Source organism: Phodopus roborovskii, unplaced genomic scaffold, assembly GCF_943737965.1.
Source record: "Phodopus roborovskii unplaced genomic scaffold, PHOROB, whole genome shotgun sequence".
In the NCBI taxonomy this organism is placed as follows: domain Eukaryota; kingdom Metazoa; phylum Chordata; class Mammalia; order Rodentia; family Cricetidae; genus Phodopus; species Phodopus roborovskii.
Window position 1 is genome coordinate 41,608,523 of NW_026126407.1, and position 25,859 is coordinate 41,634,381.

At 38.7% G+C, this 25,859-nt stretch overlaps 1 protein-coding gene across 9 annotated transcripts in view; it reads left to right on the forward strand.

Moving 5' to 3' along the window:
- Positions 1-681: 681 nt before the first annotated feature.
- Positions 682-25,859, forward strand: part of Tenm2 (teneurin transmembrane protein 2) — a 922,050-nt gene continuing 896,872 nt past the window's right edge. For all 9 annotated transcript variants that reach the window (XM_051180940.1, XM_051180941.1, XM_051180943.1 and 6 more), the window contains exon 1: positions 682-965. In XM_051180940.1, coding sequence (XP_051036897.1) covers positions 740-965 — 226 coding nt within the window. In that variant the 5' untranslated portion in view covers positions 682-739. The remainder of the gene's footprint in view (positions 966-25,859) is intronic.

Consider the following 25,859-nt stretch of genomic DNA (forward strand, 5'->3'; position numbering starts at 1 on the left):
AGGCACATGCCAATGTACGTAAGCACACACACACACAAACACACTCAGAGAGAGAGAGAGAAAGAGCACAGCAAAAGATAATTTGCATGTCATCAACACCTTATATTATTATTCTCTAGGCCCATGGCAACAATTTGATGTTGGTTGATTAACCTGTTGTCACAGTGAATCATTAATATTTTCAAATGTGCATCTGTATTTCACTTTTTCTTTCATTCCTTTCTTCATTCTTCATCTTCCTTTCTTCTTCCTACTGACTTTCTCTTTTGATATTTATTTTCTCAATAATCCTTCTAAACAAAAACAAACAAACCATCCAGTAATGAAGCAGAACAGAGTCAATTTGGTTTTGATGGACTTCATATCTGGGTCTCCTAGCCCAATGATAGACTTGTCATGTCATCTGTGCATAATCAGGAGATGAGGATTTTTGTTATTTTCTTAACTCATATCTATTAAATTAGACAGAAAGAGAATAAATTGATTGTCTAGAGTTCTATGTAGACTGCTGGTTTAAGTGTAAAGCTTTTCCCAAAGAAGTTGTGCATGGCTGGCAGGTTTCCCATTTATGTTTCCCAATGCATCAGAACTGAAGGCTTCACTGCTTGTAGTCACAGTCTGTTATTTGTTTATTTACTTATTTTGTTACTTTTATGCTTCTAGGTGGGTAAACTAACCAAGTGACAAAACTCAAGCCTGCTCTTTGTCAAAGTTGTGGAGTTCTGTTTCACCTGGAAGAATGGATGTAAAGGACCGTCGACATCGCTCTTTAACTAGGGGACGGTGTGGCAAGGAGTGTCGCTACACCAGCTCCTCTCTGGACAGCGAAGACTGCCGTGTGCCCACGCAGAAGTCCTACAGCTCTAGTGAGACTCTGAAGGCTTATGACCATGACAGCAGAATGCACTATGGAAACAGAGTCACAGACCTGGTGCACCGGGAATCGGATGAGTTTTCTAGGCAAGGTATGTAGCTCTGCCCCACCCATTTGGCTCTAGTCCCAGTCCTGCCCTGCTCTGTTGAGTGCTGATGACTGAAGTTGGTAAGTTGGCAGTAAGACAAGTTGGGAAGCAATTACCCAACTAATACTTGGTTAAAACCAAACTTTTGCTTTATCTAATTTCTGTGGGTGAAAAATTCCCTTTTGTTATCCTGGACACCAGATTCCTCAATAATATGGTATTTGCTTTATGAAAACCGCCATGAAAGGCTTCCTAAGATATAACTTGGAGCATTTCCTTGGCCTCATAAAAGGTATTCCCGAGACAATAGAAAAATCTCCAGCTGGTTGATCTGGTGATTTCATGCTCTTCTTTGAACCTAACTCTAAACTTCTAAAAACTCTTTTTGACTGTTTCCACATTATGGCATTCTCAGTAACACTTTGAATAAATGGTGTATACATGTTAGAAGGCATTTCAGACCATCCTGGCCAAATAATAGTAAATTATACCCCCCCCCACACACACACACGATGTGATGCAAAGTCTGAGTTCTGTGTTTTTCCTTTCATGTTTCCGATTGTAAGTGGGAACATAAACATTTTAATCCATTTCTACCAGTGCAGTTCCCCCTTTGCCTGGCAGCTAAACTCACTTTTCTATTGTGACACCTTAGTTTATTTAGGAAGACTTCTCCCTCAGACACAAACAGTTGGCACTCCCTTCATGTCCAGAATCCATGCAGAATCCCACTGTCACTTGTCCAGGCATGTGGACTGAGGCTGAGCAGTGTGGAGGTCAGAGTGTAACTCTTACTTGCTCTATGCCATGCTTTTCAAATACCATCCAAGCGTGCTCTGGTCATATTAATAGCTCAGCAAAACTAAAAGTGAATGTACAAACTGCAGTGGCTACACTAGGCAGGGTCACACAGCTGGCATCCAGGGGCTTGGCCCTGTCCAACTGGGTTATTGCATCATTTGTTTTATAATACTGATTCCTTATTTCTTTCCCTGTGTCTTCAGCAGCAAATACTGGAATGAATTTAATTCCTAAAGGGATGCCTACACATGAAATTCATTTCTGGCTTCTTATCTTCCTTACATTCTTGCATTTTACTTTTTTATTTTACAGGAAATGTACATATATATAATTAAGTAGTCTAGTGTCCAAGATTGATAAATGTACAGGTCAGATGTTGCTCTGAGAATACCCTCAGACACTCCCATTTTATCCTAGCACCTGTTATATTTAACAAAATATTTTTAAGAAATCAATACACAGTTGAAATTGCTTTTCTCTTCATTGTAGAACTTTGTAGGGAACAATATTCATTTGATCTTTAGTCTTATTTCTCTCTACATCATCTTCATGAAAATGACGTGTACTGATTGCCCAGGAGAAAACGGCTGTCTTGTGACTGGATTAAATGTCTTTGACCTGTGAGTAACTTCAACATGTGGCTTAGTTTATTAAGCTCACACCTGACCCCAAGTAGGGGACAGTGGGAAGTGGAAGGAAAATAGGAAGGAGTCCATGCTTAATTAATGAGCAGAGAGCTCACATTACCAACATGGAGAAATTAGGATGCCTGCCATCATGTCCAAGGGCATCACCAATATAGAGTTGGACTGCTGGTAGTGCAATACACATGCAGTGTAGTTGGAAGCTTTTGTTCCTGTTGTCATTTCTGTGTCATTTTTGTGTTACTGTAAACAATTTTGTATGCTGTAGTTCTAGGCTGAAACATACGCTTTGCTCTTGTTCCTTAACCCCATGAAGACATGCCCTGGCTTCAGGATCATGCACTAAGCTGAAGCTTCCAGATTATTGTTGAACTGAGGATTTGCTTGTCACCTTTTCCCTTATTAATATTTACATCACACAAAATTAAGTGCTGGGATTTTATTTTCAAATATACTTTTATTCTTCCTGTTTCATTGAGGGCCCCATCCATTGATGATAATAATGTAAGTAGCTTGGCCCTATCAAGCTCATGGCTTCGCAATTAACAATTCACACATGCCGTGTGTTGTTATTGAGTCCATATTTGTTTGCGTAATGTGTTTGCATGAATTAAAAACTGTGCAGTCCAAAAGTAGAAATGAAAAGGCATTGGGAAGTATTTGCATATGTAAGTGCAATTCCTTCTGAAGGCATCTATGAATTTATGCATGAAAATGTAGTCAGAGGCTGAGTGGATCTACTTTGATGGCTTCTAAAATTGAACTCTGCAGGAAGTAAATAAGCGCATATTTAAGGAGGGGAGTAACTGGAGATACAATCTGGCTAGTGGCACATGCAGCCTGAGACTGAACCACTATAGAGAGGGTTAAAATAAATTTTGTACTCAGTAATAACAATAATTTTTTAAATGTCATGCATTTTACAGTTTATTTTCTTATTCATGAAATCAAAGTGCAGGATGATCTCAGTTCTTATTAGCCTAGAGGTACATTATCATAGTGGGATCAGCTCCTTCGGTCTCTTTATTTAAAACCCAAGACACTGATCATAAAACAAACATGTTTCTCACATACAAGCAAGTTTGGCAAACACACTTGGATGGCTCTCCAGATGCTCCCATAGAAAAGAATTGCCAACCAATAAAAGTAATATGGGGTTCCAAATCTTACCTTGTTCAGCTCCCCAAGTTGGCCTGCTGAAGGACCAAACAAGACAACAGGCCATATCCCACCAGGAGAAATGGGTCAGGTGTTCCCAGGAGAAGCCTTGGAAGCTACTGTCAAACCATTTGTACTTTATTTCCAATACAGATGCCTTCTCTGCTGTCTTCTGATGTTATCTTCCCCCAAATTAGATACATGTAAATTACCTGTCTGGCTTCCACCCAGTGTGAAGGAAGAGAATTGCTGACCTTAGGTCTTGTGGCACTGGAGTAATTGGTAATTAGTAAATGACTAACCCTTCACTAAACAGCATTCATGTGGTTCTGGAGTTAATGCGCATGACAAAAGTAAGCATTAGTCTGACACCTGGTTGCACCAAAACCCATTGCCTCTCTCGAAACAGGTTCTACTTTGAATAATGGAGGTCAGCCAAGATCCCCAGCAGTTTGCATGAGCACGTTCTTTTGGACTGTGAAGTTCAGGTGCGAAGCATTGTGATATGCAGCTATTCTGCACGGCTTAGGAGACTAACCTCAGACGTGAATTCATTCTGCTTCTGCATATCTATGTGACTACACCTCCTGTCTGCACTCTGTGCTCCACAACGATGAATGCATTGTTTTAGTTAACATTCAACAGGAACAGGAAGAAAAGAATTCTACCAGTCCTTGAGTACATTGTGTTAAATGCCAATCCAAGCATTTGGCTTGTATAGACTCAATGCTCACAATTTTGTAAGTACTGTTGTTAGTCCCCCCTCCTTTTTTTTTTTTTTTATAGAATAGGAAACTGAGTCATGGAAGGATTAACTGAATTATCCAAACTCAGGTATATAAGAAGTGGAGATAGGTTTCACATACAGTGAATATGTTTTAGTTAAGAAACAAAATCAAATCATTGAATATTTATAATCTGGTGGGAGGGAGGGCTGACCTTCAATTTCCAAGTCTTTATAGATGAGCACTTTGAAATTTTTTTTAATCATATGAGAAGTCATTACTACCTCAAATCCCAGCCCTCCTAGTTTGTAACCCTGTCATGCAATCCTATTCTATAAGCACCATTCTTAGACTTCCTGCCATTGATCCTCCTACAACACCTTGGCACTAAATGAGCCATAGGAAACTTTCTATGAAGGAATCTGTCCTGAGCCTCCAGCAAAGGTTCCCTGCCATTCCTTGTAGTCATCACCTCTCAACCAAAAATGGTAACCAAGAATGCAGTTGCTTTAGGATCTTAATGATATTGGTTACCTATGCAGAACTGGCTGCTTTCTGTGTCAAGCTGTGCCCAGTGGACCAGAAGACTCACCCTGGCTTCTGTTCCTCCAAAAGCCTTTCCTTCTAGTTAGTAGTTCAAGTCTCTTGAGAGGGGGCCAGAATTGAATTCCTCTATGTATCTCAAACTGTTTGGGTCAAGGTTAAATAAAGAATTAGGGAAAATTGGATTCTTGAAAGTTTGCTTTTATTAGCTCAGTCAGTTCTAAAATAGGCAATGTATGTAACTAACACTTTAATGTCTTCACAAATGTGTAAACACACACATGCACATCTTAAGCTAAGTTTATCTGGGTATTTTATAAACTATTTCCTCACTTCTGATATCTTTAAAATAATCTGTGCAATAAATTTTGCTCTGCTTAATTTGGCATAACATAAATGTAGCCCATGTTAATGAACCAGAAATTCACGATCCACTAGCAAGCTAGATACACTTATCTGTATTGATTCAGCTTACATTACACAGTGAAGGTATTTCAGAAACCTTGGATACATTGGAAACCAGTAAGAATTCTTGTCCATAAATCTCTCCAAATATCTTTTGTGGATATCCTAAAATAGTGCTGTGAAATGGAAAGCCCCAGCACTTTAATTTAGCTGTACAGAACACCTTTTGATTTTAATGAGGTTGGAGGTTTTGGTTACTTATTTGTGAGACTAAAATGTGCCTTGGAAAGATTGCCTTAAACATATTCTGTCACACATAGATAATAACACAGTGTTTCCATTTCTTTGGTTGTCTTGCTGTTTTACAAGGTCTGAAGGACTCCATGAGGAAGCCTCCATGACCTTTCAGTATTACATGATTTACAATATCCTGGTTGAGTAACTCGGATTCTTATTTCTTCATGTAGGAAGCTTGTGGTAGAAGAATAAAGAATGCACACCTATGTTTACTATATATGATAGCCCAATTCTGTGTGTAGTTCCACAGTAACCTGCATCAACCTGAAAAGAGGCCATGTCACTTTCTTTCATTTTGGAAGGATTCTACCAGTTATTAATATTGGAATCACTTTCTTCAAGTGTGCACTTGTCAACCTATAGATGCTGTCTTCCCGTTAGTAAGTGTTGGATTAATTCTACTGGAGATATTATAATGACTATCTTTTTAATCCTCCTTTGACTGGTATAAGCAGCAATCATCCATTCTTTGATATCCTAATATTTTAGACAGCCGTCTTTCCTTTTCTTGCATCTGACTGCCACATCTTCAAAGGTAGAATTCCTCTTCCAGCTTTTTGAAAGGGTGAGTCTGATGCCCTGCGTACTGTAACTTTTGCTCCAAAAGATGGACATCACTTATTCATTATGTAAGTTTTTATAAATGAATGAAATTTTATAAATGAATGAATGAAATCGTCTAGCAACTGTCAATTGATTCCAATACACTGGAAGAAAGATTCTAGTCAAGCAAGTTTACATGTTGCAGATAAAAAGGTTGAAAGAAATATTTTATGGTAATGCCCTTGGATACAGTTTTATAGAGATGTGAATTTGATGACATTTATAAGTAAATATGTATTTCAAGAATGAGTTTAAGGAAAAACCTAATCTGTATATCTGTATATTCAATACTTTATAAAAATGAACACATTCCTACCACTTATAAATTGGGCAGCTTGTCTCTTAGAATCAATCCTTTCTGTGTTTTCAGTGCTAGTATCATTAGTTTTCTAGGAATAGGTATCTATTTTCCAGTAACTTTAGTCTTTAAGGCATCAGCCCAGCAGTTATTCATTGAATAGTTGACTATTGGGCAACTTCACATTCAACTTCAGACGTACATTTTTCACTCATTTTCCATTTTTCATTCATTGTCAGTGGAGCTTGCAGTCTTTGGAGATGCATCCCAATGGAAAGTCTGCCTAGGACTTTCCTTAAGACACTGCTATTCAGGGTACCTCAATGGACATCTTTAGTTATGTGTTATGCTGTCCCAACTCTCATTAGCTTATGAGGAAATATAATGTCTTGGCTAACATCTCTAGAAGACTTAGCAATCTCTCTTACACCACACTTACATTCTCTTGTTTCTCATTCTCTTTGTTTGGCTTCTCTCTTCAGAGATGTCTACTTGAAGACATGTGTAGATGACCACCCTGTCAAAGTCCTCTTACATGGAAACATTATGGGAAAGTGGGCCTTTCCTGTTCAAAAATAATGTTTTCCAAACTTCAGCAGAACATTGCCAAGAAACCTTCAGCTAGATTCTACATTGGACATGGTCTGATGTTGGTGGGCTGTTTCTGAAACTTAGTCATTCTCTGTGATTTTAGGTTACATAGAGTAGGTTATTACTAAAGCTTACAGAATGGGATTACTAATAGGAAACACAGGTACTGTTATCAGAAGTTATAAAAAATAACTCCCTGACATGATAACAGGTGTACCAGTGCCATTCATGGTCATCACGGAGCTTTCTGCCTTTCCAAATATTACTTGCAATTTGAAATTGTCTCTGTCAATATTTCTTATTTCTATTTAATTCACAATCTTATTTGTTTTTTTCTCAAAATCTGTTTGCCTTGTTTTAATTGCCCAGCCTTTGGAAATGGTATCACAACCCTTTTACCATGGTTAGTCTTCCAAGATGGTATCACAACCCTTTTATCATTGGTAGTCTTCTAAGATGTCTTTCTTCTTGGGTTTTTAATATTGCTCTTTACCTTACCTTTACATTATTAATGTCCATTAATTTTTCTTCATCATCTTACTTTTCTCTTCCAATAGGATCTAACTGGTTTTTCAGCAGTGTACAACTGTTCCATAATTGTAGATGTCCCCTTTCCTAAGTACTTCCTCTAATATGTTTTGCATACAACGTATTACTGTAGGTTATAAATGCTGCCCTTTGGGGGTACTTCTTCAAATTAACCATTAGATAATAATAATAATACCTTAATTTTGTGAAAAAAACAATAAATAATGGGTAAAATGTTAGCATCTAACAAAGGTTGGAAGTTTTGGAAAGGCACAATACAATAACTATATAATTAGATACATTATGGTAAGCAAAGGGAAAATGGAAAACTTTGAATAGTTGGGGACACCGCTCTGAAGTGTATGGCCTACCCTAAACTGTGATATCTCTGCATATACAGAACCATTTAAAAAAAGAGAGAGAGAGAGAGAGAGATGGGTCATCCAGAATGCAAGAGAGTGAATAGTAAGACAAATAAACAAACTAAAGAATATGCAAAAGCCAGAAGTAATAGAGTTTGGTTATCCTACAGATTTAAAGACGTCTGTGTTAGCTGAGCATGTGGAAGTAAAGGAACTGGGGTGGTAGAGGAAAATAGACTTTAGAGACATTTTAGGATGATTGCATTGGCTTGTGTTTATACAGAATGCTGCAGGGAAACACAATTGCCAGTGGGCATGTTGGGAGCTAATGTGTTTAAGCATGCAAACCTAGTGGCCTGAACTGGGATGACAGGGATGGCATGACTTGTTTGTGTTTCAGGATATTGTGCATGTGGAGATAGATCTGTTGTCCTGGAACTTACATTGGAAATGGCTGCTTTCTTCTCCTGTCAGGAAAATACTGTGTTTATGATGCTGTTTCTTCAAGAGTCTGGAAAAGCCAATACTTGTAAATAACCCCAGAAACAGAAGTTCATGGATTGCTTGTTTAAATTTTCCTGGAATGGTAGAGATGTACCTTTGTATAGGAGTAGAATGCTTTAAATATTCAGAATACTTACCTCAATCATGTTAGCTGCCTGCCTAAGTCAAGAACAAGAACACAGAATACTTCAAGTGGGTCTAGGGCAAGGAAATCTATGAGAAAGATGGTATTATGTGTATTCCATTGTATAAAACACAGACTAATTGCTCTAAGTAGAGGTAGAGGTGTGTGTGTGTGTGTTTGTGTGTGTGTGTGTGTGTGTGTGTGTGTGTGTGTGTCTGTACATGTGAGAACAAGTGAATGTACTTTTTGTCTCTGCCTGCTGGTAACTTTAATGGGAAAACTAAAGATGCTTGGAAGATTAAAGCAAACATTTCTAGTAAGTGATGGCATGGGCAAGCAGGGTGAGGATAAAGGGAGAGCTGTGGGTGTTGCTGAAGCTCCCAAATCCTCCAATTCTCAGTGTCAGTGCTAATCCCCAGGGCTTAAAACAGAAGATGAACTTGCTTGTAGGTTAAGATGGTTTGTGAAACTATGACCCCTTGAACTCAAGGTGTTCTCACACCATACAAGTGATGATGTCTAACAGGCAGCTATCTGTACAATTTTTGATGTCCTGGAGAGAAGCCTGAGCTATATAGAAAAGTATAGAGATTTAAGAGTTGAAAGTTAATAATCTCCTGGGACTTGGTGTGATCATCTTGGCTAAATGTGCCAAAAAGTAAGGAGATCCCATGAGGACCCAGGCAATCAAAGGACAAAAGAAGAAAAGAACCTTGGTGGGGCATTGGAATAGCCTCATTATGCTTTTACACACTGTGCTGTACTTTATTTCTTATTCCAAATGTTAGTTTTATTTCGTATCTCAATATTAGAATCATCCTGATTTTCCCCTAAGCCAGAAGTCACAAGTATTATAGACACAGATCATATTTGTCTCCAAAGTATGTTTTGTTTAGCCCATAGATTAAGATAGAAATTTGAAAGGCTGTAGGAATGGCTTCCAAATAGAGCACTTGCCTAAATGGGCAAAGCTCTTTAGCCCAGCATTTAATCTTTGATGCTTCAGAGATATAGTGGTAGAATTAGGGGAGGGGAGCAACTCAAAAGCTCATATCATGATTTCCTCTATTCTCTTTCTTGTAGAACACCAAACTCTGTCTTCCAAACCTATTCACACCAAGAGGCTTCAGCTGTACGCTTTCTCTTTGATAATATTTGTGACTTCCATGTCCTTTTAGCCTATATGGGCTGCCTTTGTGTCATCTCAGAGTGACTTAGCTAACATAGAATTAGTTTACTGAGACTTTCCATTAATAGGAGCTAATCAAAGTGCCCTGAGATGGTCGATTTTTACCTGTGGATATAAATGCAAGAACGTTTATTTTTATTAATGGCTTGTCTCTCCCTCAAATGACAGTTATTTAATGCACAGAAAAGAACACCATCCCTTATTTGTCTGTCCAGCTGTCTGCTCATCCTGTCAATGGCACATCCTATAGGATGAAAAACTAACATGGATACTTTCTACAGGCAGGACATGGTGCTTACATATTGTATTACAGTTTCAGGTACTTGTATCTGTGTGCTGGTGACAGAATAATACTATCATTCTTTTAGGCTGGTGTCACCTGTTACAGTGGAGCATCTTTGGGGACTTCCTTTGCAGCATACATGGAAAGACCTAAGAGTATATATGCTCAGCCATGGGACACCTTTCTCACTGGAAACTTGAAAAAAAAAAGTGTATAGTGCTGGATAGAATAGTGGCCAGTGTCTCTTCATTATGCTTTGCAGGCTGGGTCCATGGCTAGTGCTGTCCCATCAACTGACAAGTCATAGTATTAGAGGAAACATTACATTTTCAATGTCATGTTTGAGGCTTATACTTTAATTTTCAGCTCTGGTAATCCCAGAAGCATCCCAAGAGACATAGGCAGGAGGGAGCTGTTTTGTGTCCCCTAGAATGAATCCATGTTCTCATTCACTTTGTGAGCACCTTCATTGGCATGCATGCCTCACAAGCTCCTGCTCTGCTGCTGTAGCCTGACTCAGGCTCTACCAAGTGACTGCATATTCCTCCAGCATGAGGAGCTGCCTTCCTCCCCACTCAACCACAAGTCAGGTCTCCTTCAGTCACAAATCTCTGCTGGGAACCATCAGAGCAAATATCGAATGTGCACAAAGATATTAAAAATAACTGCAGCACAGACTTATCTACTAATGTTCAACAGCCTTTTATAATATTTGGAATATTTTGCCAAAGTTACTGTGAGCATTATGCTTAATGCATTTTCCCCAAGACAGAAACATCTTTTCAAGAATGAAAAAGAATCAGAAGAGTCAGGTGGGCTGTATTGTGTTTTCAGCTCAACCTCTTCTACTTCTATCTCTTTTCCTTTGGCCAGAGACAGAGAATGTGAAGCTCCTCTTTGTTCCCTGATTTATGAATAGGCGGCATTGGGCAATTGCAGTCCCAGTGGGATGCATTTTATTTTAAAAATAGTTTGAAGCACTTTCTTTTAAATTCCCCTGTGTCTAAAGCCACCTTGACTGTGTAATGCTTGCTTCTCAGTGTGTCCTTGTGCGGTTAAGGTCTGCCCCACGTGCTGGGAATTAAAGCACTGATTTTATTTGTAGCACTTTGAACCAAAATGTTGAATGTATTTGAAGAGTAATTCCAGAGGGTTAAATTTGTTTCTATAGTTCTAGTTGTTGCAGGTAGAACACTGATAGAAGCCATGGGGTGGGAGGCAAATATTGTAATATCCCCAAAAGAAAGTACCATGGAACTGCAGCAGAAATATCCATAGGCCAAACTCATCTGTCTTGAAAAAATAATAGATTCAGGTGGTTTCACCATCAGCTTTAACTCCTGTTCACCTGGAAGCCTTGGGTTCAAATTCTCCTTAGTTTACAGTGACATTTCATTTCATGCTTGTCCCATGCCATTTGTCTGCCCTGCAAAAGCTCTTCACAGATCTGACCCAGTTAACACTTTCTGTTTTGGAAAGCCAGAGACTGAATAGCAGGGAACCCATCACACACTACCCATTTGTTCTAGCTGGGTATGGAGGAGGCAGTGAACCTGGCCACATTCCAGGCCACTTCTGTCTCTGGGCTTGTTGTGGGCTGTGTACCATCTTGTAGAGTTTAAAAAGCCCAGTGTTTGAAGCCCACCTACACTTGAGGGAGTGGGATGTGGATGATGCCCTAAAGGCGTATACTTCAAAATATTATATTGATTTGTTCATTTGTTTAATTTGTTCAGTGGTGTGTGTGTGCGTGAGACAGAAAAAGAGAGACAGACAGACACGGGGGGGGGGAGAGAAAGGGTCACCTTTCCATTATTATTCCTCAGGTACTACTCAGTTTTTAAATAATTATTAATACACAGAATTATTAATACACAGTCTCTCAGTCTTTCACCACACTGTATATGCCTCTTAGATCATGCTGCCTGTCCCTTATCTGCCTCCCTAACACTAGAATTGAAAGCACATGGTGCCACTACTGACATTTTTCCATGGGTCATCTGGGGATCTAACTCAGGTCCTTGAGCAGACAAGGCAAGCATGCTATAAACTAAGCTGTCCTGCCAGGTTCTGAGAACTATATTTTTACAGAAATAAGATTTGATTGCATCATACTGTGCCTGAAAGGACACACTTCCCAATCTAACCCCTTCCATGACTGATGGTACTTTCAGGGCTATAAGCCTCATTCATAGTGTAGTAACTTTGAGTCTCATTATTCATTTAGAAGCCTGTCAGTATAGATTTGTTAGATCAACCCTAATTATTGCCAGGTTTCAAGTTATAGATACCATTAGCCCAACTAGAAGCCCACACTGTAGTGTTTGTACCACTATGGGCTGCGGAATGCCAGCCTAGGAAGTAATACAAGTTATTCTCTTGCTATGTTCTCCTCCTCTGCTCTTGAGGCAGAAGAAGCAGGTGGCCTGATTCTTCTATCCGCTCTGCTTCTCCTCATCTTGCTTGCTGTTAAACATTATAAGTGGAGATTTAATTTGAGCACCTGGCTGGGGATGTAGTTCATAATCAATTAATTATGTTAATTGATCCAACATCCGCAAAGTCAAAGCAGCAATGATGAATTTGGTACCTCCATGGAAAGAAGTACAGGTTAGTTGCATTCATATTGAAAAGTGAAGATGATGAGAAATGGTGTCACTTGTAGTGTGTCTCTACCTTCTTTCTGGAATGAGTATGTATTAAGAGTAAGGGTAGTTAAAACAGAAGAAGAATGTCCCCTAATCATAGACTAATCATAGACTACACCAGACAGATAGATAGATGAAGCATACTAGGTTTTCAAGTACATGACATGCTGGAGACTGTTCTCATTTGGAGCATACATGTCCAGACAGTACCTTTTTGAAAAGGCATATTGATTTCTTTGTGGAACTCTGGTTTAACTCTACTAGATCTTCCACTTCCCAAAGAAAAGAAGGCTAGAATTCATTCATAAAATCTCTAGATTTTAAATGGTCCTAGAAGGACCATTCACAGAGAAAAGCAAGCTTCTAGTGACATCCTGACTTCATCTCTCACCCTAGTCTTTCTGCTAGTGAGGGGCTGAATGTCCTTGTGGGCAGGAAAGTAAAGTCCTTACAACTCCAGGAGCTCAGGGAGCCAACAGCTTGTGATAGATATGATGAACAACCTTCCCTTCATTCTGCCATGCAGGGCTCAAGGCTCCATGGAAAGTCCTCCTTCCCCTCCAATGAGGTCCTCAAGGTAGTGAGCCATTGAATTGGATTTCCCTCTTTTCTGGCTTCTGTTCCTGTCCCTCACTCTGCTCTTTCAAATCTTCCCCAAAGGAACAATGTGATCCCAAGCCTTTGCCACAGTCTCTGTTAACAGTGTCAATCAAGTTAAAACAAGTGGCAGCTAATTCGTTTTCAAAGTCACTGTGTAGACCAAGAGAAGACTCTATAGGGCAGTGACATTCCTGAGATTGCAAGTGTGGTACCTTCATTTCAGGACATGGCAGGCTGGCTGACACAAGTGTGGGACTTGACTTGCACCAAATATTTAATCCTTACTAAATATGACTAAAGTTTATAAGGTTTCCCATTTGTTTCAAATTGTTTTACAGAAGGAACCTTGTGCTTCTCTGTTTACATATGTGGCTTGGTTGGATTTTAGGAGAATTTTAATAAACTTTTCATTTTAGAATCGTTTCAAAGTTGCATAAATACTATAAGGACATAAAATTGCCTACTTGGCCTTGTAGCTGCTGATGGTGCCTTCAGTTCATAAGGGATTTCTCATGACACACCTAGAAAGTCTGGCATTGTTTTCCCCCTTTGAAGCCACCATGTCAGATCTCACAAAGTACACAGTCCATAAGTTCCCTGTAGGCCACAACAATGTCCCTGCTCCCTTAGTAGCAGCCAGCACAGTACTTCTGGATATTTAACCAACATGTATTGAACAGAGGATTCCTCTCATATACCTGAGTATCAAGGGAAGGTGTCCATCCCCAAGGCCTCCATCTACATCCCCCTATGGAACACCTTTTTCCCATGCCTGTCATTTTTGCCTCTATTAGTGTGGTCTGTGAATGGCCATTGGAAGGCAAAATTTTCCATTTTGAGATGGCTTTCCCAGACCTGTCATGCTCTTGTCCATTATACAGTGAGCTGCACCTCTTAGCATGGATACCTCAAGTGCTTTCAATGACAGCCCTGCATGTTACCTGAAAGAAAGCTAACATAAATTTTATTTCTTTTCATGTATTGTTACGAGTATTTTTTTCCCCAGTCTGGTCCCACCACTGGGACCACTGGGCCACACCAGCCCCAAATAACAATCACACAGAGACTCTGTATTAGATATAATGTGTTGGCCAGTTACTAATTTCTTATCGGCTACCTCTGTCTTAAATATTAACCAATTTCTATTAATCTAAGTATTTCCACGTGGTCTCATCTTACCGGAGAGTGGGCCCGGGCCTCTGTTCTCTCCAGTCTCTCCATGCTGACTGCTCCCTACTACTTCCTTTTTCCTCCTTGTCTCCTTGTCTCTCTTATCTTCCTTTCCTATTGGCCAACAGTGCTTTGTTCATCAACCAATAAGAGAGACATATTTACAGAATGACATCTCCCATTATCTCCTCTTTTCTGTCTAAAATAAAAAGGTTTTTAACTTTAACATAGCAAAATATATCACACAACAGTTATGAAATAATAATCACAGTTAACAATATTTAGTCCATTAACATTTAGCAAGATTTAAAGACAATATTTTATCATCTATCCTATCTTTGTGAGTCTAAAGTCCTATATGTAACTTATCTTTAATCCTAACTAAGGAAAACTATAACCATAATTATCTGTCTTCAACTCCTTCAAAGACCACAGAAGGATAATATATAAACTCTAGAAATGACAGAGACAACTCACTTCCTGGTCAGTCACCCGAAGTTCTGTAATCTTTCATCTTCAGCCCATAGGCCATAGTGTGTCTGGCAGATTCTTCAACAAAGCAGGAAACTTACTCTTCCATGAATCAGAAACTCTGTAGCAATGTCCATCTTTAATCAGCAGTCACTTTTCTGTGGGCCCTGCATGTCCAGTTTATATATCATGAAGTCAAACAGTCCAGACAATAGCAGTATCTTGCTCAAATGGCTAGTCTTGCCATATTGAAAGTAAACTCCACAATGAGTTTCTTCGATGTCCATCTTCCTTTCTGATGTAGGTGGTGTTGCCAGGAGCAGTTATGCCTCACTATTAAGAAAAACCCTAAACCATTTTAAATGCCATATTCTGTAGGTCTTTGAAAGATTTGAAGAATGCCTATCTATCTCAAATACATCTCTATATATCTAGAAATCCTAACTCACCTAACTATAAGTTTTGACTATTATAGGTAACTATCTGTAATCTGTACTAAATTATACATTATATTTCTAAATGTGCTATATAAACATAATACCTAACAAGAGGAGAAATATGCATATTACAAAACTGACCTTAAATTGTATCAATAAATGAAAATCCATTCCAAAGAAAAGTATTTATATCTATACCATAATTCCCTTTTTACCTTTAAAAAGATTGGTTGTGGTCATTAAGCATTTATAACCAAGTCCATTTAAATGAAAACAAACACTTATAGACAATATTTGGGAATTCGGGCGTTGTTCTTTCCAAACTGCTTCCTGCTGGTAGGGGGCGCTGTCATGGGGATCCTAAGATGATGTTGAAATCCTGGCTTTAGTGGTCTGCAAGGCTGCCTTGTCCCAGCTGTTCTGAATGTTGGATCACCTGGGATGCTGTTTCGGGGATCTTGCTTGATCAAGCCATGTTAGTCTGGAAGGAATCCACAGCTTTTCATTTTCTGTGGAAACAAAAATAGAAATCATTTTCCCTAGTAACCTGTCCTTAGACTTAAATTTTGAAATCAAAGTATTTTTAAAATACATAAATTGAATTAATCCAGCAGCATTTCCTTTAACAGTTGTTTCCTCAGCAGTCAAACGATACAAAGACAATATAATACTGTACAGTATCCAAATTTTCTCCATCTTTATGTGGCTTTTTTATTACTCTGTTTCTTTTACTTTTTATTTTTTTATTTTTTGGGACAGGGTCTTTCTGTGTAACTTTTATCTGTCCTGGAATTTACTCTGTAAACCAGGTTTTCTTTGCAATCACAGAGATCTGCTTGCTTCTGTCTCCTGAGTGCTGGGATTAAGGGCATATGTCACCACACCCAACTCCTCTCTGTTTTTTAAAACCATTTTATTCTTTTTCTTTCCCAAGCCTACATATATTTTAAAACACAATGTAACCTTTAGAGGTTTTCTTAATGTGAATCTGTCTTTACTGTAAATCTTTATCTTTTTGTAGTCATGAGTCTTTTATCTGGTAAACAACAACATTACTAAAAAGAAAGTCATAGCTGTGTTAGCCGAGGTCTATCCAAGATGGCAGCAGGTACTTTTACCACCAAAACTGAGAGCTGTGCTCACTGCCTTGGTCTACACTGCCATCCAGCAGCATGCTGCCAGCCTGGAGATGTGGTCACTGCCATTGCCAGCTCTGATACACACCAATAAATTGTTAGCAGTGCTTCATTAAAAGCCTTGTGGATTTTTGCCTCTTATGCTGAGTCAAGAAATCTCCCTTAAAGGAGCCCCTTAAATTTTGTCTCAAGCAAAACAGAGTCCAACCCAGAAAAATGCTGTTAGGAAGAAGCCTTGTTTGTCTCTGTTCTTTTGTTTCTAAAATCCTTTTCTTTAGCTTTTCTTAGTTTTAAGCGGAGGTTCTTATTAGCCACATTGTGGCGTCATAATGTTACAAGTAGTTTTTTCTCTGCAGGTCTGGACCCACCTTGGCGCCAGCCTCAAATAACACACAAAGATTCTGTCTTTGATATTATGCTGTTGGCCAGTTACTTGTTCTTATCAACTAGCTCTATCTTAATTATTAACCCATTTCTATTAATCTAAGTACTTCCACATGGTCTTATCCTACCCGAGAGAGGGGGCCTGTGGTTCTGCTCTTTCCAATCTCTCCATGTTGACTCCTCCCTACTACTTCCTTGAATCCTCCTTGTCTCCTAGTCCCACCTATCTTGCTTTCCTATTGGCCAACAGTGCTTTATTCATTAACCAGTATGAGAAAAATATGTACAGAATGACATCTCCCATAATGTATCTTGTGCATTTATTGGGACATTAACAGAAAATATAACTAATAATGCATACCATAACTCAGCTTCAAGTATCAGAACACCTTTGCAAGGTCTTTCTAATAACCCTGTTTGATCCTTTAACTACTTCAAAATCCAGGAATAATGTTATTAAAGCCCATGGGAACTATTTATCTTTTGTTCACATCAGGATAATCAATGTCATAAAATGGTGTACCGGCTAATCCAACAATAACTGTCTCCATTCTGGAGAGGCTGAGAGCATGGTAGCTGCTTAGTGTGTGAGGCTAGAAGCCTCGGTAGATCCAATCTGGAGCTAAGGTCCTCAAGGATTTCTGAAGAGCCACTGCTCTTCAATTTGCATTGTCAATCCCAGGAAATTGGGCTGCCATGACAGGGAAGGATGAGAGCAATAGTAGCAATAACAGAGTAGACATAATTGCAGACAGGCAAAAGGCAAGTTCTCCCCTTGGGCCCCCAAATAATAGGCAACCACCAAAATGTTTTGTCCACTCTGGGGGAACATCTACCCTTTCCTTCCAAGAAATATCCTTGCATATCCATCCATAGATATGTCTCTTAGTAGTTTCCAAATGAAATCAACAATCAAGATTAAGCATCACATCAAATAACTTATAAAACATTTTAATAATAATACTTTTCATCAATCACTTTAAGGAGTATAAGTACTTTTCATGCAGATTACATGCTTCAGTCAGAGAAGGGGGAAAGAGGAAGAGTGATATCTTTAAGGTATCCACCAATTACTCTTAGGATGTGGTTTTTCTGCGGTCTTCATCATAATGGGTGTATATGATGCTACAGAACTCCACACTTACCTGATCTCATTTGACATAGCGAGCTGTGAAAGCAATGTTAATTGGTTGAATATTCTGAGTAGTTAGTGTTTGCTTCCCTGTGTTCAGGAAAATTATGTTTTTTGTTTTTTCTCAAGGACAACCAAGGTTGAGTTGCTCAATCAGGTAATCTGTATGTAAGGTGTGGAAAGAGAATTACACCTGAGTGATCTGACTGTAGCCACAGCTGCAAATCGTTTGTTGACTATGTAACACCCATATTTCCCTCAACACTTGCTGGAGGGAAGAAATCCAATACATATGTTGAGATGGTGTGGGCAGGCAGGCTGTTGGAGAGCAGAGTATCATTACAGCCATTAGGACGATGCAGAGGGTTATTTTGGCGCTCTGATCTGTGCAGCCAGATGGAAATCAGAGTTCAAGCTTAGTGTTGTCAGATAGCAGAGGCTTCGGGCAAAGGGGAAGGCATGGGTGAGTGATTTTTGACTGTTTATCTCTAATGTGTGTGGCCAGTGTCACTCTCAGCTCTGATGGCTGTGATTTATTCTATTATACTGTCAGTATTAAACACCTTAGCAGGAGAAAAATAAAGGGCGGGATCCAAATGTGGTGTCATTGATGTGACAGATGCTCTTTCTCTGGGTACCAGAGATGATGAGGGCCTGGAAACTCAGAAATGCCATGTCCTTGGAGCATTAGATTCAGGCAGGTCCTTAGGGACCATTGAACACTCACCATGAATTTGAAAGATGAAGAAAGCCATCTCTGGGAAGTCTGTGTGGTGGCCAGGGGAACATGTGCTCTGGGGTTTAGAGGTAAAACCCTTGTTTCTGCCAGTTTCTAGTTTCATAGTCATTCAACTCCATCACCTGCTGGTTAAGTTCATTGCAGTTTCTAAGTTCACACAGTTGACCTTGACATCAAATAAAGAATCTGCTTATATCCTAACAATGGTAAAGAGACATTTGAGGCACCAGGTGAAACTCCTTTCCTTTGCTTGTCCATGTCCACATAAGTGCTATTATATATCATGGGACTGAGGGTATTAGCTTCCCTTGCTGTCACTCTCTCTCTCTCTCTTTTATTTTTGGTCAGCTCTTTCTCCTTCTCTGAACAAAAGGAGACCCTTCTCGCCTTCCTGCTCTTGCTAAGTGATAGGGTAGGCCACCTATTGCCTGTTGTTGTAGCCAGCTTCTCATTACATCCTCAGCAACCTTCCCTTAAACTCTCCAGTCACCTTTTCTGTTTTCATGGTGTTTCCTGTATGAACAGAGAGCAGGGGCCAGAGAGAGGAGAGTTTAGGAAACACAGAAGCCTGGCTGGTTTCCCCAACCCCATTGTTCATGCTCAGGCATTGCCCTGAACAGATTTCAGCAATTCAAGCTTCCTCCATTTCTTCATGGCAGTAGAAGAGTATTCAGGTAGAACCAGAAAAAAGCATCTCTGAGCAGAACCATTTACACTAAGTCATGGTACATTAGGAGAGTCTTTCTGGACCAGACTATTTCTCTTCCATTTGTGCCTTTGTATCTATAGAAATTGATCCCTTTTTTAAAAAAATGTGAACTTATATTTTATGTGTATGAGTGTTTTGCCAGTATGCTTGGATGTGCACCATACATGTGCCAGATGGCTGTAGAAGCCAGACAACTGTGTCAGATCCCCTGGAGTGGGAGTTAGATGTGGTTGTGAACTGCACAGTATGTGTGCTAGGAACCAAACCTGGGTCCTTTGCAAGAGGAACAAGTGCTCTTAAACACTGAGCCTACTCTCCTCTGAAAGTGTCATCTTGACAGTGAGGATCAATAATAACAAACATCTTTAAAAAGACTGACTGTTACTTCAAATGCCTAATGGATGAAATTCCTAGAAAAAATTGAAATGCCCTATGAATATATTTGAAAGTTGCTATCCACTCAAATGCAGTCATGTGTAGTCACTGAGCCCCAACCAGGAGTTCAGGCTAGGAGACTGAACCCAGCCATCCAAAAGTATATATTTAAAATGACAAAATGTATGGCTTCCTTCCCTTCACACTACCTAACAGGCTGTTGTGCAAACACTACACCGCATGGTAGCGCTCTCTCCCATTTCTGAATTCTGCTTAGTGTATGGCAGAAAAGTCACATAGCTTCCCAAAAGATCCCAAAAACCTTCCTAACAAATACAGTCCCAGGCTGTCTTAGATATATAGCTTCTTTGAGATGAGGTCTAGGAGCTGGAGAGACAGTTCAACAGTTGATTGCTTTAGGTCAGGACCTGAGTTTTGTTCCCAGCATTCACATGACAGCTCACAACTGCCTGTAACCTTAGGTCCAGGGGATCCATTGCCCTCTTTTGGCCTCTGTGGACACCTGCATGCAAATACTGCACAAAACCCAAGCAGGCTCTCACACGAATACACATAATTAAAGTAAATAAGTAAATCTTAAGGGGAAAAAAAGAGAGAGAAAGGACATAGTTATGATTAAAGGGCTGATTACAAGGTTTTCATGTCTCAAGTTTCTAACGTAGGTAAATACAAACAGAATTCCCCCTAAAAACTGACTAAGGGCAATCATTGTATGGCAAGGGGTGGGCTAGAGGAAACCTTTCCTACTCATTCAGAGCTCAGACTCATCAAAGATGTAGCCATTCAACAGTATTAGCGTCGGAACTGCCTAAATTTCTGAATTACTTAGAGTTATAGTGGCTTACATATGTATCTCCACGGAGGGAGAGTGCAAATAAAAACTGCAACAAAGTCTTTCTGAAAATGCTCCTTATTTCCCCTAACAAGGGCGTGACATGTCACTGTGTGGACATACTCCTGCTTTGGAGGTACAATCCCAAGGAGTAGTAAATGAACAAACACCCTCTTCTGCCTCTTCCAATCACAGTGGTTCAACACCACTACCAGAGCAATCCTTTCCAAAGTGCAAACCTGGCTGTATCCCTGAGAATGAATGTCTGTTAACGGCTGAAACCCAAACTGCTGTTCATGTTAGCCTCACTCTCCTTAGGGCCCCGATAAGGATTCTGAGCCGCAAATCTGAGCAGCTAACAGTAAGCCAAGGGCGATTGGTCAGTCAACAAATAGTTCACTTGAGACTGGCTTTGTCAGTGCTACTGCTCCAGAGCTGGAGATGCAGACATGAGGCATGCTCAGTCACAGCTCCCTGGAAACCTGAAAGCTACTGCTGGTGAGACAGAAAAGAAGCTCTCCATGCCCAGACTGCAGACTCCACCTCCATGAGAGGCAGAAGCATAGTATTATGGGAGAGGAAGTTGAGGCTTCAGAGACAAGCTAGCAGAGCTGAGAGTCAGAGTTGCATTTGGTAAAGGTTGCTTGAGACCCGTTTAGTCTCGCTCTACTGTGAACTAGATGACTAAAATAGACAGAGAAAATAGCATCCTGATATTTAAATATATGATTACCCTTTCTTTATAAGTACTTAGCTGGAAGTGTCTTAGTATGAATACTAAAGCGAGTATCTGTGAATGTAGACCATATTGGAAACAGATTTACTGTCCCAAAGTGTAATGCTTAGTCAGCCATCTGATGAGATTTGAGCACTGAGCAGTTTGAGAGGGATGCATAGAGCTGTTTTATTACAAGATGCTGTTATGAGTTATAGCAGCTTCCCTTATGCTATACGGCTGTCGCCAAACAAGTTACATGAATATAAGCAGTTTTATTTGCAATTTTTTGCTTACATTTTCTTAGTGTATTCAGATGATGGCTTCTCACAGCCCTGCTCCTGTTACTGTGGCAGTCCTGGTAGATTGCTTTATTCTGAGCCAAAAGGAGTCTTTAGACATAGATGTAGAGCCATCCCCCAACATATACACACACCCCTTAAGAATATCCAGTGTTCCTGTTTACTGTTGCTATTGGCTTTTTTTTCCTTAAAGAGAAAGAAAAGAGGCATAGAATAAAATTTTCAAGTTTAAAGGATATAATGTGTTTATATAAGGAAAATAAGCATGAATTATTTGAAACAATTAAGTGACTATGGAATTGGAAGTTTGTATTTTAGGGTTAAGGGAATGTTTGGAATTTCACCTGATCAGAATTGAAACTGAAACAACTAACATAAAAAATTAATTTCATATATGAGATGTATCAGGCTTGATGGCTACATAGAAATTATAGGCTGGAAAATTAGTGTTGTTTCCTCTTGAATGTGTGGAAGCAAATCAGAGAAATTGATGACGTTAATAAAAATGATAATAACAGTAAATTAGTTTATACTAAATGTAAATGATTGTTAAGTTGGGACCTCAATGAACCCCAGACAACTAGGGACTGAGTTGAAAACCAGTTTGTTCTTATTTCATTAAGCATCCCTTAAATGAAATTAATTGTGCTATGCATAATTACAACAGTCTTTCTTCATCTCGATATTTGTTTGGGGAGAATTGTGTACTCATTAATGCTCAAGAAGGTTCAGAGTTTAGGGGACATAGGACTTCTGAACAATACAATGTAACCTGGCACCAATGAGGAAAATGTTGCACATGATGCCTGGTGGCTTTCAGATGATGTGTTTCAACTTTCAAGAGTAATTTGCGTAACTCATGCTATTTTATAGTTATAAAAGCAATTCATTGTCGTTGTAAAGAATTGAAAATAAACCTATGAAAAGTAAAATTAAGATAACCCATTGTTTTATCTTTCAACATAATCGTAATTAACATTGGCATATGTATTTTCTAGCCTTTTAGCTGCTGTGTGTATATGAAATGTAGTTTTAAAATTAGAGTGATGTGAATTGTTTATTTGACACCCACACTTTGTACTTACGGTCATTAATGCCTTTAAATTTTTTAAAATAGCTTTCTGAAATATGATTTCTTTAATAATCATGGAGCATTTTCATATAGATATATCTTTTATGGAATTTTTTCTTTTCAATGACACTGATTCTTCTACATTTTGTTATCACAATTCAAGAAACATTCCATGTTGATCTTTATTCATGTCACTCATTTCATCATAATGAATTAGTTTTATTTTAAAATGACAGAAATTTAGAAGTGTATAGGAGAACAAATAGAGTGGGTTTAAGATGTGTCTCTTTCAGGCTTGCATTTAGAATCTGGTGTGCACTGCAAAGCAATAATAAATTCTATTCACTTATCATCTCCTAAATCTATCACTAGCACATGTGATCATCTCAACATTCCATATTCTAAATGTGTCATTTTGCTCTAATTAGCAAATATAGTGATCATGGTATATTATTTGTAACCCAATTAAGAAATGAAATATACTGGTCATGTAAGTGTTTCAAAAATCTTTTCTATGGTCATTAAATCTCATAATTAAGTCAATCCTAACAAATGTAGAATTGTTCCATACATGAAGCTTAACAATGTGTATACATTACATACACTTAAATATGTAGGCCATATAAATTACATGTAACAGCTGGACATAGTGGTGCACACCTTTAATCCTAGGCCTGAGGAGGCAGAAGCAGGTGGATCTCTGTGAGTTCAAGGCCAGCCTCTTCTACAAATTGAGTTCCAGGACAGCCAGAGATGTTACACAGAGAAACCCTGTTTCAAAACACCAAACAATAAATGAATAGATAAATAAATCATATGTAACACTACATTACATTACATTAAAACAATAATTATGTTCATGAATATATAAAAATTGCATTATACATGCCACATTATTAGAAAAACTTATGCATATTCTTTAGCAATCTGACTAAATAACTATGTTTTCATCAAGTGACTTTAGAAAATCAGCAGCATGCCAGGCATGGTGGTTCCTGTTTGTAATCTCAACACTCAGGAGACTGAGGCAGGAAGATTATCTCAAGGCTTGCCTGAACTATATAGCAAGATTTTATTTTAAGAATAAATAAAAATATATAATAAAAAAGAATAAAAATAAGTAAATGCATAAATATTATTGATATGAAATATAAATAAGACATGCAGCTATCTGGTTCACTTGTCTTTGTGTGTTATATTTCCTCTGGTTTATCGATTAAAGTATGGTCCATAGTGCACAGATGCCCCAGAATAGATGAAAGAGAGCCAAGAGATAATGATAAGACTTGCTGGAGTTTTCTGTCTTATTCTGTGTTTGTCTGTGGGAAGCTTTCCACCTATACCACAAATCATCCCTAGGGAGGATAGTGTCTTGATATGAGAAAGGAACAAATACCAAAATGATGTCTGATCCCATGGGAAAAATAGGTCTTATGTGAAAATTAATCTCAGTGTGTTACAATGTTCACTACATAAACCTGGGAAAAAAGTAAAAGGCCCAAATAAAACCTCATGAAATGAGGCTTTTTCCTTCTGAAGTTATCTTTCAGAATCATTCTTTTACTTTATATTGAATTGTTCATTTACTTTTTTGTAGCCCTACCTAATTGATGATGTGTGACCATATTGTTTCCTATAGGCTCCATAGAGTAGCTATGTCATCTTCTGCCAGACAGGACACTGGCTTGAACCAAAGGCAAGGTGACAGCTTTGCCTTCATGAAACCATAACCCTTATTTTCTCTTCTAGAAATTTACATCTCAATTGGAGAGTTCCTTTTGAGATATATTATTTTTGCTCTCTCTATGCATGTGTGCGTGCGTGCGTGCGTGTGTGTGTGTGTGTGTGTGTGTGTGTGTGTGTGTTTGTATTGTTAGTACAGGAGGACATGCATGTTCAAGTGTGTGTGCAGGTCAGAGACTGATGTTCAATGTCAGATGGCTTCTTCCATTATTCTCTACCTCATTTTTGAGAAGTCTCTCACTGAACACAGAGTTCACCAATTTCTGCCATCCTACCCTACTAATGCTAAGGTTACATACATACGTGCTTACATTATATGGGAATTTCAGGGATCCAAACTCAGCTCCCCAGGCCCACAAACCAAGTATCTTACCAATGTAGTCTTCTTCTAAGACACTCTTTAGAGATAAATTCTAATCAATGCTTCAGGTCCAATACAAGCAGAGTGTAAAGATAGGTCAAATAACTTCATAGTCTACATACATAAGAATCTGTCACTAGCTCAGTGCCATTGACTTGAAAACTTATTTCCCCTCTTTATGCCTGAATTTTCTTTTGTAAATGAGGATATACACACGCAGGATCTTCAAGGACATTATGAGTTCATTCTGTGACTCTGTAGAGTCAACCCCAGCTCTTTGATTTCTCTTTGAATATATTTGGTCATCTTTATACTCCATAATCACTATTCAGAATGAAATCTTGTGGTAAGAGCACCTATATTTAAATGGACAAATGCAGGTGATTTCCATATTGAGATAACATTCTCCAGGTGTCCCCCAAAGAAGTTTCCTTTTTAAGTCACCTGCTTGCTACCCAAATGATTCTGATACAAGTTGGGGTGGTTTATAAATATCGAATGGCTGACCCAGCTCCATAACATCACCATAGTGTGACAAATAATACGGGGATGAAATAGCGCAGTTGCATAAATGTTCAGATGGATATTAATTATAACTTTGTGGACTGAAAAGTCTTTCTTTAGTTTTTACTTTCTGTGCTCTGGAAGAATTGGATGTTTGTTCTCCTATTATGCTTATCAGTAAATTCTTAATTTTGTGAAAGAAAAAAAAAATCCAGGGCAGCTACTTCCATTATCACTATCATCTGCTTGAAGCCTGAATTTCATTAAGTAGATTGTTAATAAAATGAGGAATGATACATCACAACTGCTGCAATGCTGCGTCTTCCAAAGTTAATGAAGAGTTATAATTTTCTAGACGACAAATTAAAAGGCTGTTAAAATGGTTGGTGAGACTGTCAACGGATTTAGCAACATTCCAATTAAAATAGGGCATTAAAGAGAATTAAAATCTTGAATTTGGAGAAATGAGAAAATATGTTTAATATGTGATT